The sequence below is a fragment of the Streptopelia decaocto genome (assembly GCF_964273445.1).
Source record: "Streptopelia decaocto genome assembly, chromosome: 1".
NCBI classification, from domain to species: domain Eukaryota; kingdom Metazoa; phylum Chordata; class Aves; order Columbiformes; family Columbidae; genus Streptopelia; species Streptopelia decaocto.
The window spans coordinates 180,983,796-180,997,542 of NC_138663.1; the positions used below are offsets into that span (position 1 = coordinate 180,983,796).

At 38.4% G+C, this 13,747-nt stretch overlaps 1 protein-coding gene across 2 annotated transcripts; it reads left to right on the plus strand.

Annotated features, from left to right (window-relative positions):
• Nucleotides 1–332: 332 nt before the first annotated feature.
• SLC25A30 (solute carrier family 25 member 30) lies at nt 333–13,236 on the plus strand. Of its 2 annotated transcripts, none has more exons than XM_082045837.1 (10): nt 333–388; nt 3,348–3,423; nt 5,501–5,648; nt 6,418–6,512; nt 6,789–6,874; nt 8,124–8,223; nt 9,099–9,219; nt 9,719–9,857; nt 10,848–10,928; nt 11,690–13,236. In XM_082045837.1, the coding sequence occupies exons 2-10, from the start codon at nt 3,360–3,362 to the stop codon at nt 11,729–11,731; spliced, it is 876 nt and encodes a 291-aa protein (XP_081901963.1). In that variant the 5' UTR covers nt 333–388; nt 3,348–3,359; the 3' UTR covers nt 11,732–13,236. The 2 variants fall into 2 exon arrangements, with proteins under 2 accessions (XP_081901963.1, XP_081901962.1); XM_082045836.1 differs by lacking the exon at nt 11,690–13,236 and adding an exon at nt 11,539–11,659 and having other exon boundaries at nt 10,848–10,943.
• The last annotated feature ends 511 nt before the right edge of the window (nt 13,237–13,747 follow it).

A 13,747-nucleotide genomic window follows, 5' to 3' on the forward strand; every position in this document is an offset into this window, starting at 1 on the left:
AATACCTGACATACCGGTTCCAGTCTCCTGGGGCAGGACTGCTAATGGAAAATACCGCCCAAGTCTCCCAAGGCCAGTGGGGAAGGGAGGCTTCTGACTGGAAGGACACGGCGGTTAATTTTTTTCCTTGTTTATTACAGGCCGGCTCGGCGACCCTCTCAAATCAAACCTCCCCTCACGGCCACGACTCCCCGAGGCCCTTTCAATCCCCACCCTCGCCACACACCGGCCTCCTCAGACGAGCCCGCCCGGCCAACGGGCGAAGCGAGGCGGGGCCCAACAACCAGCCCGAGGGAGGGGAGCGGGGCAGGGCTTTATAAGCGGCGGGGCGGAGGCGGGCTGCCCGCGGTCGGCACGGGAGGACGCGGGAACCGAAGAGGCTTCGGGGGTGAGTGGGGAGGTGGCAGGTGTTGGGTTCTCAGATTGCGGGAGATGTCATCACACACCCGGCCGGCGAGGGGGCGGAGGGGCCGGCGAGGCCCTTTGGGCCTCGCCGGCCCCTCCGCCCCCTCGCCGGCCGGGTGTTTTCCTGCTTTAATACCAAGTCTGAGCTGTTTGTCTTCAGTGCAATCCATGCAGTTAGAAATTACTGCTTAGACAGCTATCTTATGCATGCTTCTATCACAGGTAATAAGTTTTGAGGACTAATAACTCAGTTAACACAAGCGTTCTGTAACATTTAAGAGTCAAGTCCATTTTAACTAGTTAAGACTGCTGTGGCTAGAGTATACTGTGCACTTAGTATTCTAACAATATTGTTAACTCTTAAATAATTTGATGTGTGACTACTCAAGTCTGTTCTCTAACAGGGAAATATCTAAATATTTAAGTGATGCATTCTTTTATAGAACCTTTTAGTGTTTTTAATTTAATCACACTGCCAAATAAGCAATCAAACCTGCTTCTGAGTATTTTTGCTGAGAGTGTGTGGATGAATCGCTGTATTAATGTAACTCAGTGTCCTTTAGGAGGGACAGTATCACTTCTGTCATCTTACTGATGTTCAGGGAACAAAATGTGTACTTGAGAATTATTTCTTTCTAGTAAAATTACAGACCTCAGTTTATTCTCCAATGAAGAATAAACTGTTTTAAAGTAGTTTGACTGTTGAATACTTCTAAGGGGATGCTTACTAATAAAAATAGTAAGTGTAGGGAGGAGTTTTGGAGTAAAAAGCAAAACAAGAATTCAGAAAATGAGACAGCTGAGGGGAAAGGGCAAAGTTGCTTGCTGGTGTGGTTTTGTTTGTGTTTCTTTTTTATGTTTTGTTTTTTTAAGATAAGCTCTGGCATTCTACTTTAATTTCGTACTGTAAGTGTGGAAAGCTAGAAGGAAGAGATGCAATGTAGAAACATGTGGAAAGACTCAGATGGTTAGTTTGGCCTAAATAGCAAGGAAGGAGACTAGTTAGCCTTTCAGAGGTACAAACTTTGATAGCGCTATGTAAGGCCTTCACCTTGGGCTATGACAAAGGAACAGTGTGCTATAAAATTTCTGCTTTAGGGTGTTCTATACATGTATCAAAACTTCAGCTAATATTACTAAATCTGTGTACAAAGTGAAAACTTCATTTGGCTGAGCTTGCATACTTCTACGTTGTGTCAGTGCCCCAGAATTACATAGAAAAACTGAGTAGCTTTCATTGCCTCAGCAGAGTGAAATACAAACCAAACAAAAGTACAGATGTATTTTAGTTTTATTGTTGTTATAGTATTTCTGATAGATTAAAATTTGTTTTAATGTGTTGAGGGGGAGAAAGTTAACTGTATTTTCAATTTTGACAAGTTTCTCAAAATGAAGATCATGTGTTTGGCTGATAGTGGGGAAACTGAGCTTGGCTTTTTCTCTATTAATTGAAAGATAGACCATTAATCATGGCAGGACAGGAATATGGGGAACTTGGAGATGGAAGTGACCTTCCTCTGGCACAGCGCCATAACCATGTGGCTCTGCTGCTTTTATATTGAAAAGCTGCCATAGTCTGCCTGTGGCTCCTGGTATCTTCATGGCACATTTTTTGCAATATACTGGGTGGCCTTGCTTGCCTCTTCTTTATGTGTGTAGTGTGTGGTTGGTTTGGTTTTTTTTTTGGTGTTGGTTTTTTTTTGTTTTTGTTTTTTTTTCCTTACATCCGTGATGTTCTGTGCAGTGGCCTAAAGAGTAACATGGATTTCTGTGCACTTGGTTGTTGAGTATTTGAAATTATATGCTTTTTATTGTATTGAGTGTCAGGTAACCTAGGTAACTCTTCATGAAGTAAAGATGATAAAATGAAAACTAGGGCTGTGGTAACTATTCAGGCAAGCTCAGTGCCTGCAACTTCTGTTAACTTCATTTGGACACAGGATTATTGGCACTTCTAGAGGAAGTGACCAAAGAAGGCTCATCTTTACAAAAGGTGATGCTAAGTAAATGGTGTATTTGCGATATTTTTCCAGTGGGGCAGTACAGGTGAATAAACAAGGTAATGAGGGATGGAAGTGTGAAAGGAAATAGTTTCAAGTACAATTATTCTGCAAAGTTAATTGGCAAAAGATGTTTAGGAAGATACTATAGAAAATGGGAAATGTATTATAGTATGAAAGTGCATAATAATAATATATGATATTATATTATGGGGAAAGTATTTATATTATGAGGAAGGGGGAAAAAGCTGTGGAGGCAGCTACTTGGTTTCGAGAAGGGCAATCTTGTATCAGCTGGACTAGTCTGGTTTTGCAGTTCTTACAACTTGTCTAAAATAGGCAGGCATATGCCAATTATGATTTGCAGTCACTTTGTCAAGTTCACTTAACTGACCTCTAAGTATGCCTTATGCACCTGATTACACTAGTTTCATAAAACCTTCACAGGAATATTGTGGCCACTGGTGGTGGAAATAGGCCTTAATGGAAGCAAAATGTTGTATGCATCCCTGTTTTCTTTTCAAGTGTACCAGCTCATGTTAATGTTGATAGCAGGAGAAATGGGACAGAAGTTTAGTAATGATTGTCTTAAAGTTCTATTTGATTGCAGACTGTAATCAAGCTAATTCAGCTTGGTAAGAATCATTGGAAGTTATTCATTGCAGTGTTCCTAAAGATCATGCCTGGGAGACAAACTACTTTAACCTTTTATGGTGAGGATAGTGGTGGCCCAAATATACAGCAGAGACATTGATTTGAACCCCAATGCCTTTGTGAAGTATTACTGACTTCTCATTATCAAAGGCATGAAATGTTTTTACCCTTAGCGTATTTGGAAGGTCCATCTTAAATGGAAAAGGCACAAAGTTTTATTAAATGTTAGCCTATATACTTACATAATGGATGTTTACCGAAGCATTACATCATTATCTTATTTCACAGAAAGAAGCAATAATGTCAGCACTAAACTGGAAGCCCTTTATCTATGGAGGCTTAGCATCCATCACTGCAGAATGTGGTAAGCTTCTCCTTCACCGGTTTACATTATTTCCTCTACTCAGATAGTTCCTTTTAAAACAAGCTTGGTTACATGTTATCAGTGACACAGTAATACATGGTAGGTCTACAGCACAGGTGTTTTTTTTTTCTTAAATGCTAACTGAAGAGTTGCTCAGAACACTGTTACAATGTCAGAACACTTCTGTCTGTAAAGTTGTGTTCCCTGTGAGTCTTGTTTTTGTACAAACTTTACCTTTGCATTCTATTATTTGGTGTTTGATCTGTTCCTGGACAGCAGTCGTAAGTATACACAGCTTTTGTTTTGCTAAAGTAGCTGCCAGCCTAGTGCTAAGTGTCTAAATAGCCGAACAGTTGTTTGCTCACCTTACCTTCTCTTAAGGGAAGCAGAGGAAAGAGAAGGAAAGACTCACAGGTTGAAACAGATTTAATAAAATAATAGTAGAAGGAAAATTATACAAAGCAAATACTTAGCCACTAGAACACATGCTCCCAGCAATAAACACCAGAAGGTGGATGCTTTGAGCACAGCAAGGTCAGTAAAGGTGTGGAGAGCAAGAGCAGGGCACAGGGAAGATGCTGGAACCAGGCCCCAGGACTCCCTCAGGGATGGCAGCCATTTGAAAGAGGGAAAAAAAGCCATTCCCAGCAACTTCTCACTTAAATATGGAACATGATGATCATGGTATAGAATAGTTCTGTTGTCCAACTTAAGTCAGTGGTCCTAGATCTGCTCCTCCCCACATATACCTGCTCACTTGCAAAACATGAGAAACTAAGGGATGACCTTGGCTTCCTTACCAATAATTATCAACATCAGTGCATTCTTTCATGCTAAGTCCCAGACACTGGAGGGTTACTGGAGGAAAACATTAATTCTGTCCCAAGGTGCTATCTTGATGTTCTCAAACTACATACAAAACAAAGGACTATGCTAACTATCAACAAGAAAGTTAACTAACCTCATGGAGAATTAGCTTGGCTCAGCCAAACCAGCACAAGTTAAGCTATTAACTTGGAAAATTTTTCTCATAGCTTTTCTGAGTACCCATGTTGCAGTTTACATTCCCTTTTCTTGAATGTGAGTGGCTGGTTAGATTTGAACACTTAAATTTGGTTAGTGTGCAACAGAATAACTGCTATAGTGAGGCAGTGCATCTTATATTTTAGTGTCAACTCTAAGGACAAACCTACAACATTAACATCCTTTTAAAGTCTTATCTGAAATGCATGTATGTGAAAATAAACAAAATGCAGCTTTTCATAGTAGCAGAATGAAGTCTGACATATGGTGGGCTTGCACGTGAAGTCTAATTAAGGAGCTGTAATATAAAATTATAGTTAAACTACTATTTTATTTTCCTTTTCTATCTTCTCTTATGAATCTTGTTCAAACTTGAGTTTGAAACCTCTCTTAGTTGACTTGACTGTGGCAAATAATGCCAAAAGCTTCATGAGTAAGACAAGCAGTTCATAAAAGCCTTGCTTGTCTGGTAAACTTTGTTAGAATAGATATAGTTAATTCCAACTCCTTTTAGTGTTTAGGTGCATATTGAATGCTGGGGGATCCTTTTCCTAAAGACAATCTCTGGAGGAATGTGTTTTCTAAATCCTTTCATAAAGGGAGTGTGGAGAATATGCACTTGACATAGCAGTAGGCCACAGGAAGGCAATAACAGAAATAGGTGCTGCTGCAATTGCTTTTTTGGATTCTAGGCTAGAATCTCTATAGCTTTTTGTGTGGAATTAATTTCTTTGCCTTTGGTGAAATGATCTTCCAAGATCTTGGTAGAATAAGAATGCAAACTCTGCTTGGTAGTGACAGCAAAGTGTGGCTGTTTACAACCAGGCAATACCATGTTGCCTGAAAACATAGTGAATGCAATACATAGACATAGGAAGTACGCAGGGCCTCTGACAAGCTTTTAAAAGCAACAAGGTGACATAAAATGAACTGCTTGTTTAAAATAAAGTCTTGGTAAAAGAGACTTTTTCTCGCTGCTTTGTCATACCTGTGCTTTGTTGTCTTTGGTTAGTAACTACTTGATTAATTTTCTCTCTCATTTTTTTTCTTTAAGGTACTTTCCCCATTGATCTTACCAAAACACGTCTGCAGGTTCAAGGTCAAGTTAATGATGCCAAATATAAAGAGATTCGTTACCGTGGAATGGTGCATGCACTAGTCAGAATATGCAGAGAAGAAGGATTGAAAGCCTTATACTCTGGGTAAAATTAACTGACTTATAGTAATGGTTTATGAACAGTATAGTATTGGTTTATGAAAGTGTAAGGCTGTAGTGTGCAAGTTCTTGGGTTTCAGACTTATTTGGTTAGCCTCAATTCATCTGGAATTTGAAAGCTTAACCTTAGATTGCTTCAGTCTTTGCTCTCTGCAATAGTACTTCAAACAAACCTACTTAAAAAAAAAAAGCAAAGCATGAAGTTATTCTATGCAATGCTGCTATGGTTGTTGCATCTCTCAGAAGAAAAATTTAATTAACCTCTGTATATAAATGGGCATGCTTTTCTTCAAAACATGCAAGATGGTGGGGAAAAGATGTAATCTGCAGCTTGAATTTCAGACAAACTTGCCAGCTATTTTATAGATCACAAGTTGAGGCATGCTCTGATAGTAGCCCTCCAACAGTTCATTCATGTTCTTTCAGGCTTTATTTGGGGGGTGGGGGAAGGAGAGACAAACAACACCTCCCCCGCAAAAAAACCCACAAACAAACACAACAAAAATACCCAACCAACAAACAAAATACCCCACAACATCACAAGCAACAAAAAAAAAACAACCCCAAAGCCCCAACAAACCCAAGCAAACAAAAAACCCAATAACTTTTCTATAGCAATTTTAACTTGTTGATTTGAATGAACAAACCTTTCTCTGGTAGATGTCTTGTGTTCAGTCTTTCCTGCTCTTAAAAGTATTTGCTATTCAGTCTTTTTCAATTTTGAGCATGAATATCATCACTGCATGTTTTTACAGGATTGCACCTGCAATGCTACGCCAAGCTTCATATGGAACTATAAAAATAGGCACTTACCAGAGCTTAAAAAGAATGTTTGTTGAGCATCCAGAAGGTGAGTGGTTTTTTTTTTTTCAATTTAATTGACGACTATTTTGCTTGAAGCTGGTTGTTTCCCTTTGGTATCTTACTGTAGTGGTTTGAACAAGTCTACTAAGACATTCCTTGTGCCAATTGCAATGAAGTGAGTCAGCAAGGAGAACTTGTCAGAGCAGTTTAAGCCTTCTGTAACTGGCATTCTCTCTGGTTAAAGGAGGGGTGGCATCACCCTGCCCTGATGCATCTTAAGATTTGTAAATCTGCAGCTAAACTCTTTTTGTTTATGGAATAGATGAAACCCTGATGATAAATGTTCTCTGTGGCATTCTGTCTGGAGTAATTTCATCATCTATTGCCAACCCTACAGATGTCTTAAAGGTAATTATGTGTTCTGTAGAGTTTGTCCTTAGTGTTTGTCCTCTCTTTGAGGAAATGCAGAATCTCCTGATGAATATGGTAATTTCTTGTTTTGTAATCCTATTTATTCTCATCTCTTAACCTTAAAAAAAAAAAATAAAAAATCAGTAACATCCTGAATTCTTGAAACCACCTTCTGGTCCATAACAATTATTTGGACATATGGAGTGGGGAACTGATGGCTGGGGAGGTAATTGGATCCATGTAACTTTTTCTCAGGGTAAGGAGAGAATAATTTAAGAAATATTTTTGCTACAGTGTTTGTGTGGAAGGCACACTGTATTTCATCTAGACCTCTTGGTAACAGCATTACACTAGGATGTTTCTAGAGCTCAGAATAGATGAAGATCAATTGAGAGGCAGGAGTTGAGCAAGTGCTACTTGTACTGATTCTTTAATCCTGTAGAAAGGCTTTGTAATCCAGTGTTCCATGGAAATAATATTCTAGGACCAGTCATTTAAAGTGAACTGGTGAAGCCATCACGTCTTTAAGAATCTGTTAGCTTAATTATAGCCAATGATCTCTCTTCCAGTTACTTAAAAGAGTTGATGTTATTTAACTTACAAAACTGTAGCATGTGACTTACATGGCTGCCTCTAATGAAAAAATAAAAAAATACTCTTTTTCTTCTTAAACTACTAAAAACTTAATCCTTTGTAGGGCTAGTGTGGTTGTATAGAGGCATTTCAAATAGCTTCTATTTCAAGTGTGGCTTCAGTTAGTTGTTTTCCAAAATTATGTTCATGTACCAACTTGCTTGTCAGCAGACTTAGATTTGGTAGTTATCAGGGCAGGTTCCCAAGGATAGTCTCGGAAATCCATGAAGACATTAAGGTTTCAGCTAGCGAGAACCAATCTTTTTAACCTTTCATTTTAACATGTTCCTGTGAGAACTCAAAGGACATCCTGCAGAACCCATCTGTCAGTCTAATCTAAATGGAGTAGTGTACAAGTACAGAAATAGAAGTGACTTAATGCAGTTAAAAACTATACCACATACTTGTTCAAAATTAGCAGCTGCATTTGGAGAGTTAAGGCACTTCCATCATGGTTATGATAATGTCAGCTGTTAATTTATATTCAAAGAGAAATTGACTTTACTATTTAAAATATTGTAATCTAAAATGTTATTAAAACAATATTAAAGTTTTATCTATTGTATGTTTGAAAAGTATGTATTTTCTAATTTTGTCTTCAACTGAACCTCAGATCAGAATGCAAGCCCAAGGTAGTGTGATTCAAGGAGGAATGATGGGCAACTTCATACAGATCTACCAAAAGGAAGGCACTAAAGGATTATGGAAGGCAAGTTTTTTGAACTATATCCTACACTTGAAGTATGCTTTCTTGATTAACTGAATTTAATGTACTTGTAGAGCATTCTCAGCCAAAATATGGAGAAATCAGTAGCTAATATGTATGTAGTTTGTCATGACTACTTCACTGCTGCTGTCTTGGGACATTTTGACAAAGGGTTACTGCTGGTATTGTTCAAGAATTAGCCACATATTTAAAAAGGGAAGACAGATGGAGGCTTAAATTAGGATGGCTGGCTCTAGGACTAACTCAACAACCCTTGGCAAGAGACCTCTGTCTGTATGCTCTGTTCTTTTTAGAACATATGCTAATGAACATTTGTAAGTAAATGTACTAATGAACATCTCCTCTAGCTCAGGAATTCTTGTACTCAGTCTTGCTGGTTGTCGTTTGTGCCAATTGGTGACTGGATGACAACCAAGAATGGACAGTTGCTTTAAAACAGTTGTAAAATATAATGTTTTTCTGTTAGTGTGCTTTTCTCTGCAAAGCTTATTCATTCTCTATTTTTCTGTTCATCTTCTTTACTTAGTCAGTTTTTCAGCTAGCAGCAAGGGGAGCCAGTATCACATTGTTGAGGGTTTAGCTGACTGTTGATGTAAGGATTCTTAGCTTAAGCAGAGGTGGAGTAGCATAAAGGAACTGGAATTGCTGTTTAATGTAGAAAAGTGGTTTATCTGTTAACTTGAATATGCATTTTTGGAGCACATACATTCAAAACTTGTATTGATTAGTAGCCTCATTTGAATTAACAATGTTCTTAACGCATTTATGGTGTATTCGTTTGTATTATAAAAGTGAGGATTTTCTAATGGTGCACAAAAGTTAATTTTAAACTTCAACTATATCCATTCTTTTTCCAGGGAGTATCACTGACAGCACAGAGAGCTGCTATTGTTGTTGGTGTGGAGCTGCCAGTGTATGATCTTACCAAGAAGCATCTAATTATGTCTGGGTTTATGGGAGACACAGTATATACTCACTTTCTGTAAGTTTGTATAACTGCTTGCATAGCTCATCATTGGTTAGTTCTTGTTATGGGGGATGAATATATTTTTTTTTCCTGTCATCAGTCTATATGTAAATATACTTCTGATGTGTTTATACGTTTTAATGCAATCGCATCCAAAATGGTAGCATGTAGCATGGGAGCTAATTTTATTTAGGATTTGGGTTCAGTTTTCTTTTGAATATGGAATTTTGGTTTGTGTATTATCTGAATCATTCAGCTTTGCAAACTGAGAGGAGAGCTCCAAACAAACATTTGCTCTTCTCAGAGGCACAAATATCTGTATGTAAGGGCTGTATATCAAATATTGAAAATAATGCTTTAAAGTAAATGAAAACTATTGTTTAACATCTATTAACTGATGTAATTTTAACTAAAAGAATTGAGTACTCATTACTGCATGTTTTCTGGGAAGGGGAAATTCTTGTGCATCTTGAAATGTGGTAGGTCAGTTTTCATTAAACCTTTATTTTATCAGCTCAAGTTTTACTTGTGGGTTAGTTGGAGCCCTTGCATCCAACCCAATTGATGTTGTGAGAACACGCATGATGAATCAAAGAGGCCAACATCGTGGGGGACACTCAAACTACAAGGGTACTTTGGATTGCTTGTTACAAGTAAGTAGTTAATGTGTCAACATTAGTAGAAACTGGTGCCATCCAGCAACAATTTTGGTGTAGAACTCAAAATTTTTCTATATTTCCCCAGAAATTAATTCGAGTAACTTCAATGTGCTTTTTGACCTCATGCTTAAGAGGACTATACTACCAATAATGCACCTGATGTTAAAAGTGTCTGCTATTTTGACAGAAAGGCAGGCAGGAAGTTAGTATGCACTGCAGGCACCTAGTTCCTTTTGGTGCTTGGATGAGGAGATGAAGTCTCTTGGCATCTGTGTCTTTCTTAACTTTATATGATGTTAGATATTGATAGGAAATGATCGTTTCATAGGCCAGTACTTGAAGAACAACATCTTCAGTGGCAGATGGTTTTCTCTGTTGCTTACTGTGTGATAGAAAGCCTAGTACAGCCAAAGGCAGTGTCAGTCTTTGATTTTGATTATTTTGACCTGGTTTCTTAAATCCTTAAATTGGGTTATGAGGTACGAGCATAATGGCATTTACAGAGTGGACAGGAAACTACCGATGTCCAAACTGTTGACTGAACAGTCCGGTTTGTGTAACAGTCAAAGTTACACTGTCCAGTGCAATTTTGAAGTCCATAAAGCAAACTGAAAAATTCCAAGGTGGTGCTTAATGTGAGCTGCAGGTTTACATGCAGCACTCTGCAAGGTTTTTTTGGGGAAAAAAAAAAGTCCAGGAATGCAATTTGGATGAAACTGAGATGGGTACTGAATGACTGCATCTTTACCTGCCAGGTAATGCTGCAGTCATTACTAATCTTGGCGTTGTCTAGTGAAATGTTTCCTTGTCCCATCATAAATCATGTTTAAGTCAAGGTTACAGCACTAAGCCATCCCCTTGTCTGGTACAGAGTCCTGTTAGATTAGATGCTGTCTAGATTTTTCCGTAATAAATGCCCCCTGCCACACACACCACACAGCAAGAACACAGATATTTAATTTTGTTTGTTTGTTTTTTCTACAGACATGGAAGAATGAAGGCTTTTTTGCTCTATATAAAGGGTTTTGGCCAAACTGGTTAAGACTTGGTCCTTGGAATATCATTGTATCCTTTTCAAAGGTGTGCAGATCTGCTAAGGTAGCCATACAATGGCAAGTATTTTCAGTTTCACAGAATGCTCAGTGTGGAAAGTGGCATGTCAGCACAAATATTCCCATTTTATGAATAGAAAATTATGCAGTTGACCATTTTCTTAGTCAATCACTGCTGGTCAGATTGAATTATTGATTCACACAGAGTGAATATTAGAATGTGATCTTGCAAAATATTTTTCAGTTCCTCCAACTTCATACCTATGCATTTCTGTAGTTTGGAGCCTTGTTTTAAATAAATTTGACCAGATGGGTTAGGATTGGGAGCTATTTCCAGAACTGGGGAAACTATAGGCAGTTAGCCATGAAATCTTTATCTTAGTCTCACATGATTTTGGTTTTGTTTCAAGAGATGGCTGATCAGAGCCCGGGGAAGTAGGTTGGTAGTGTTTTTTACCGTGAGCAAATGCTACTTTAGCCCATCAAAGCTAAGTGAGTAAAGGTGCTAAGGGATTTCACAGTATTCTCCTGTCTCCTCAGTCTTGTGTTTAAGATTCTGAGGAATAGCAATGGGAATGTAATTGGCATAACCAGCTTAAAGCAAGTTTAATTGTTCTGCCTAGTACTGCACAACAAAAATGGCCAACCAGCAGCATGACACAGGAGGGAACAAACAGTGGAACAAAGTTTCACACAGATACAGCTGTACTTCAGTTGTGAGGTGAGAATTTTGCATGTGAACAGGAAACAGTTTTCCTTAATCAGCTGCTCCAGTTCTTTCTGACATATGAACAGCTGAAGAAATTAGACTTATGACATGCTGAATTGTGTACTGAACTCTGTTAACATACTGTTTGAGTTTAGAGCAACTTGTAAGTTGTCTTGAGTATTTGCTCTTTATTGTCTGAGATGCTGGCCAAAGGAAGAGGTCACTACAAGACTGTGAATGAGAACAACCTGGAAGTGACTTCATGGCAAACTGGCTCCTGTAACAATGGCTCGCTTGTGTCATTCAGTGGATGATGTGCAACGTTTTCTAGACTGAACCAAACATAGTGGAATACCTCTGTTAACTCGTTAGGTGTTCTTAAGATCTGTAATGCAGCTTAATGCTGTTCATGCTCAGATGCACAGTGTTTGATAAGAGGCAAAGGACAGTCTTTCTGTAAAGGAAGACAGGTAGTACTGAGGAGATGGGCTTTCCCTGTTTTCAGAAGTGTATCCAATTCGACTGCAATAGTTTATAGCTTCTCATTAACTGGGAAGTGTCACAAGACATCTTTGCAGCAGCTGTTTTGCTGAACTGAAAGCCTGCAATACAAAATCTGCTGGTTTTAGAGCTTTCCTGTGTTCTAATTCCATGGATGTCTGTATAATCTGCTGGAAATAATCCAGCTTCATTTGAAAGTGTGGTTGCTACAGTTGTCAGTTTTGCATAGCCTTTTTTAAAATATTTTTTTCCCCTCAATGTATCATTCTTGATTTTTTTTTTCAGCATAAATGATTCAAACAAGTCCATGCTCCTCTGCCTGTTGTGCAGAGAAGCTTTTCATGCTTCCACTGTTGAAAAGAACTCCTGGTAATGGTTACTGGCTGTTTTGTATCATCTGAAAGATGCAAGTTTTACACTTTACAGTTCAAGGTGTGTCATGTAGGTGCCTTTGTGAAAAGAACCAAAGCCCTCCAAAGGTAACTGCGTGCCTTGTTTAAAAAGATACCCAAACCCAGAACTACTGAGCACTTTCATGTAGCGAACAGGCACAAGTCGCTCTTACATGCGAGTAAACATTTTATGTAGAAATGAACCACAATTTCCTTTAAAGCATTACCCTTGGACTTAAATGTGTATCAAAACTTCATGGCCATTAACTGTTATGTCAAGGTTCTTCTTACAAATGTTGCTGTTGAGTTCCCAGACAGGAAACATGTGAGATGCAGGTCACACAGTGGTCCTGCTGTGTCCACAGATGGGCAAAGCTGGATGCAGAGCTTTGGATTTTTGTGGCATTGTGTTAATCTCTCAAATGGTTTTCCTCAATCATACATTCCACTTGAAGAAATTTCATTGCGATTTCAAAATTACTATAATCACTTAAAATTACTAATTTTGAATTCACAAATGGATTTTTAAATGCACAAGGCACTTTCATTCCCTAAGGCACAATGTTTTCCTTTGTATATGGGTGTGCATATGTGCACTGTTTGTTTGTTTCTATGCTTTAACAGAAATATTTGTAAAGATTTTTGTACACTATGTAAAATATAAATGTGTTTTACACTTCTAAGCTTATTAAAAGTTTTTAAATCATGTCTGAAACAGATCAATCAGCTTAGTTTTGTGTAACAGCAAAAATGTGTTTATTACACTTGTAAGCAAAGTGGATTTCTGGAGTTCATGTGTAGTAACACAAGTCTGATGAACACAGCTCTGAGGGGATGAGGAACCTGCCCCTTTGGAGTAACACTGCACCAGCTACTCTGTGGGGAAGCTGGAGAGGGACAGATAGACAGGATGGCCTGAAATCACCTATTAAGCACCAGTCATCAAAACCAGCAGCATGGGAGTTCAGGACCTCAGCTGAGGTGACTGCAGCAGTGACTACCTCACACTATTTCCAAGCTCTTTAATTCAGACATGCCATAGTTAGGATTTAGTTTAATATGTAAGGATAAAAGATTTAAGATAACAAAAGCTATAAGAGTATTCTCAAAGTAAAGAGTGAATTCTGCAGCAGGTTCTGAGGCATGATGGAAAAAGCAGCTCTGCAGAAAAAATTAAAACCAGTTTGCAAATGAAGAAGCTGGGTGATGACATAGAAAAGGAACAGTCGC

Excerpts from the sequence above, each read along its gene's own strand:
- SLC25A30 (XM_082045836.1), top strand. The coding sequence starts at position 3,360 with ATGTCAGCACTAAACTGGAAGCCCTTTATCTATGGAGGCTTAGCATCC. Across the intron at positions 8,224-9,098 it reads TAAAGGATTATGGAAGGCAA|TATCACTGACAGCACAGAGA; the intron begins GTTTTTTGAACT and ends TTTTCCAGGGAG. Across the intron at positions 9,858-10,847 it reads CTTTGGATTGCTTGTTACAA|ACATGGAAGAATGAAGGCTT; the intron begins GTAAGTAGTTAA and ends TTTTTTCTACAG.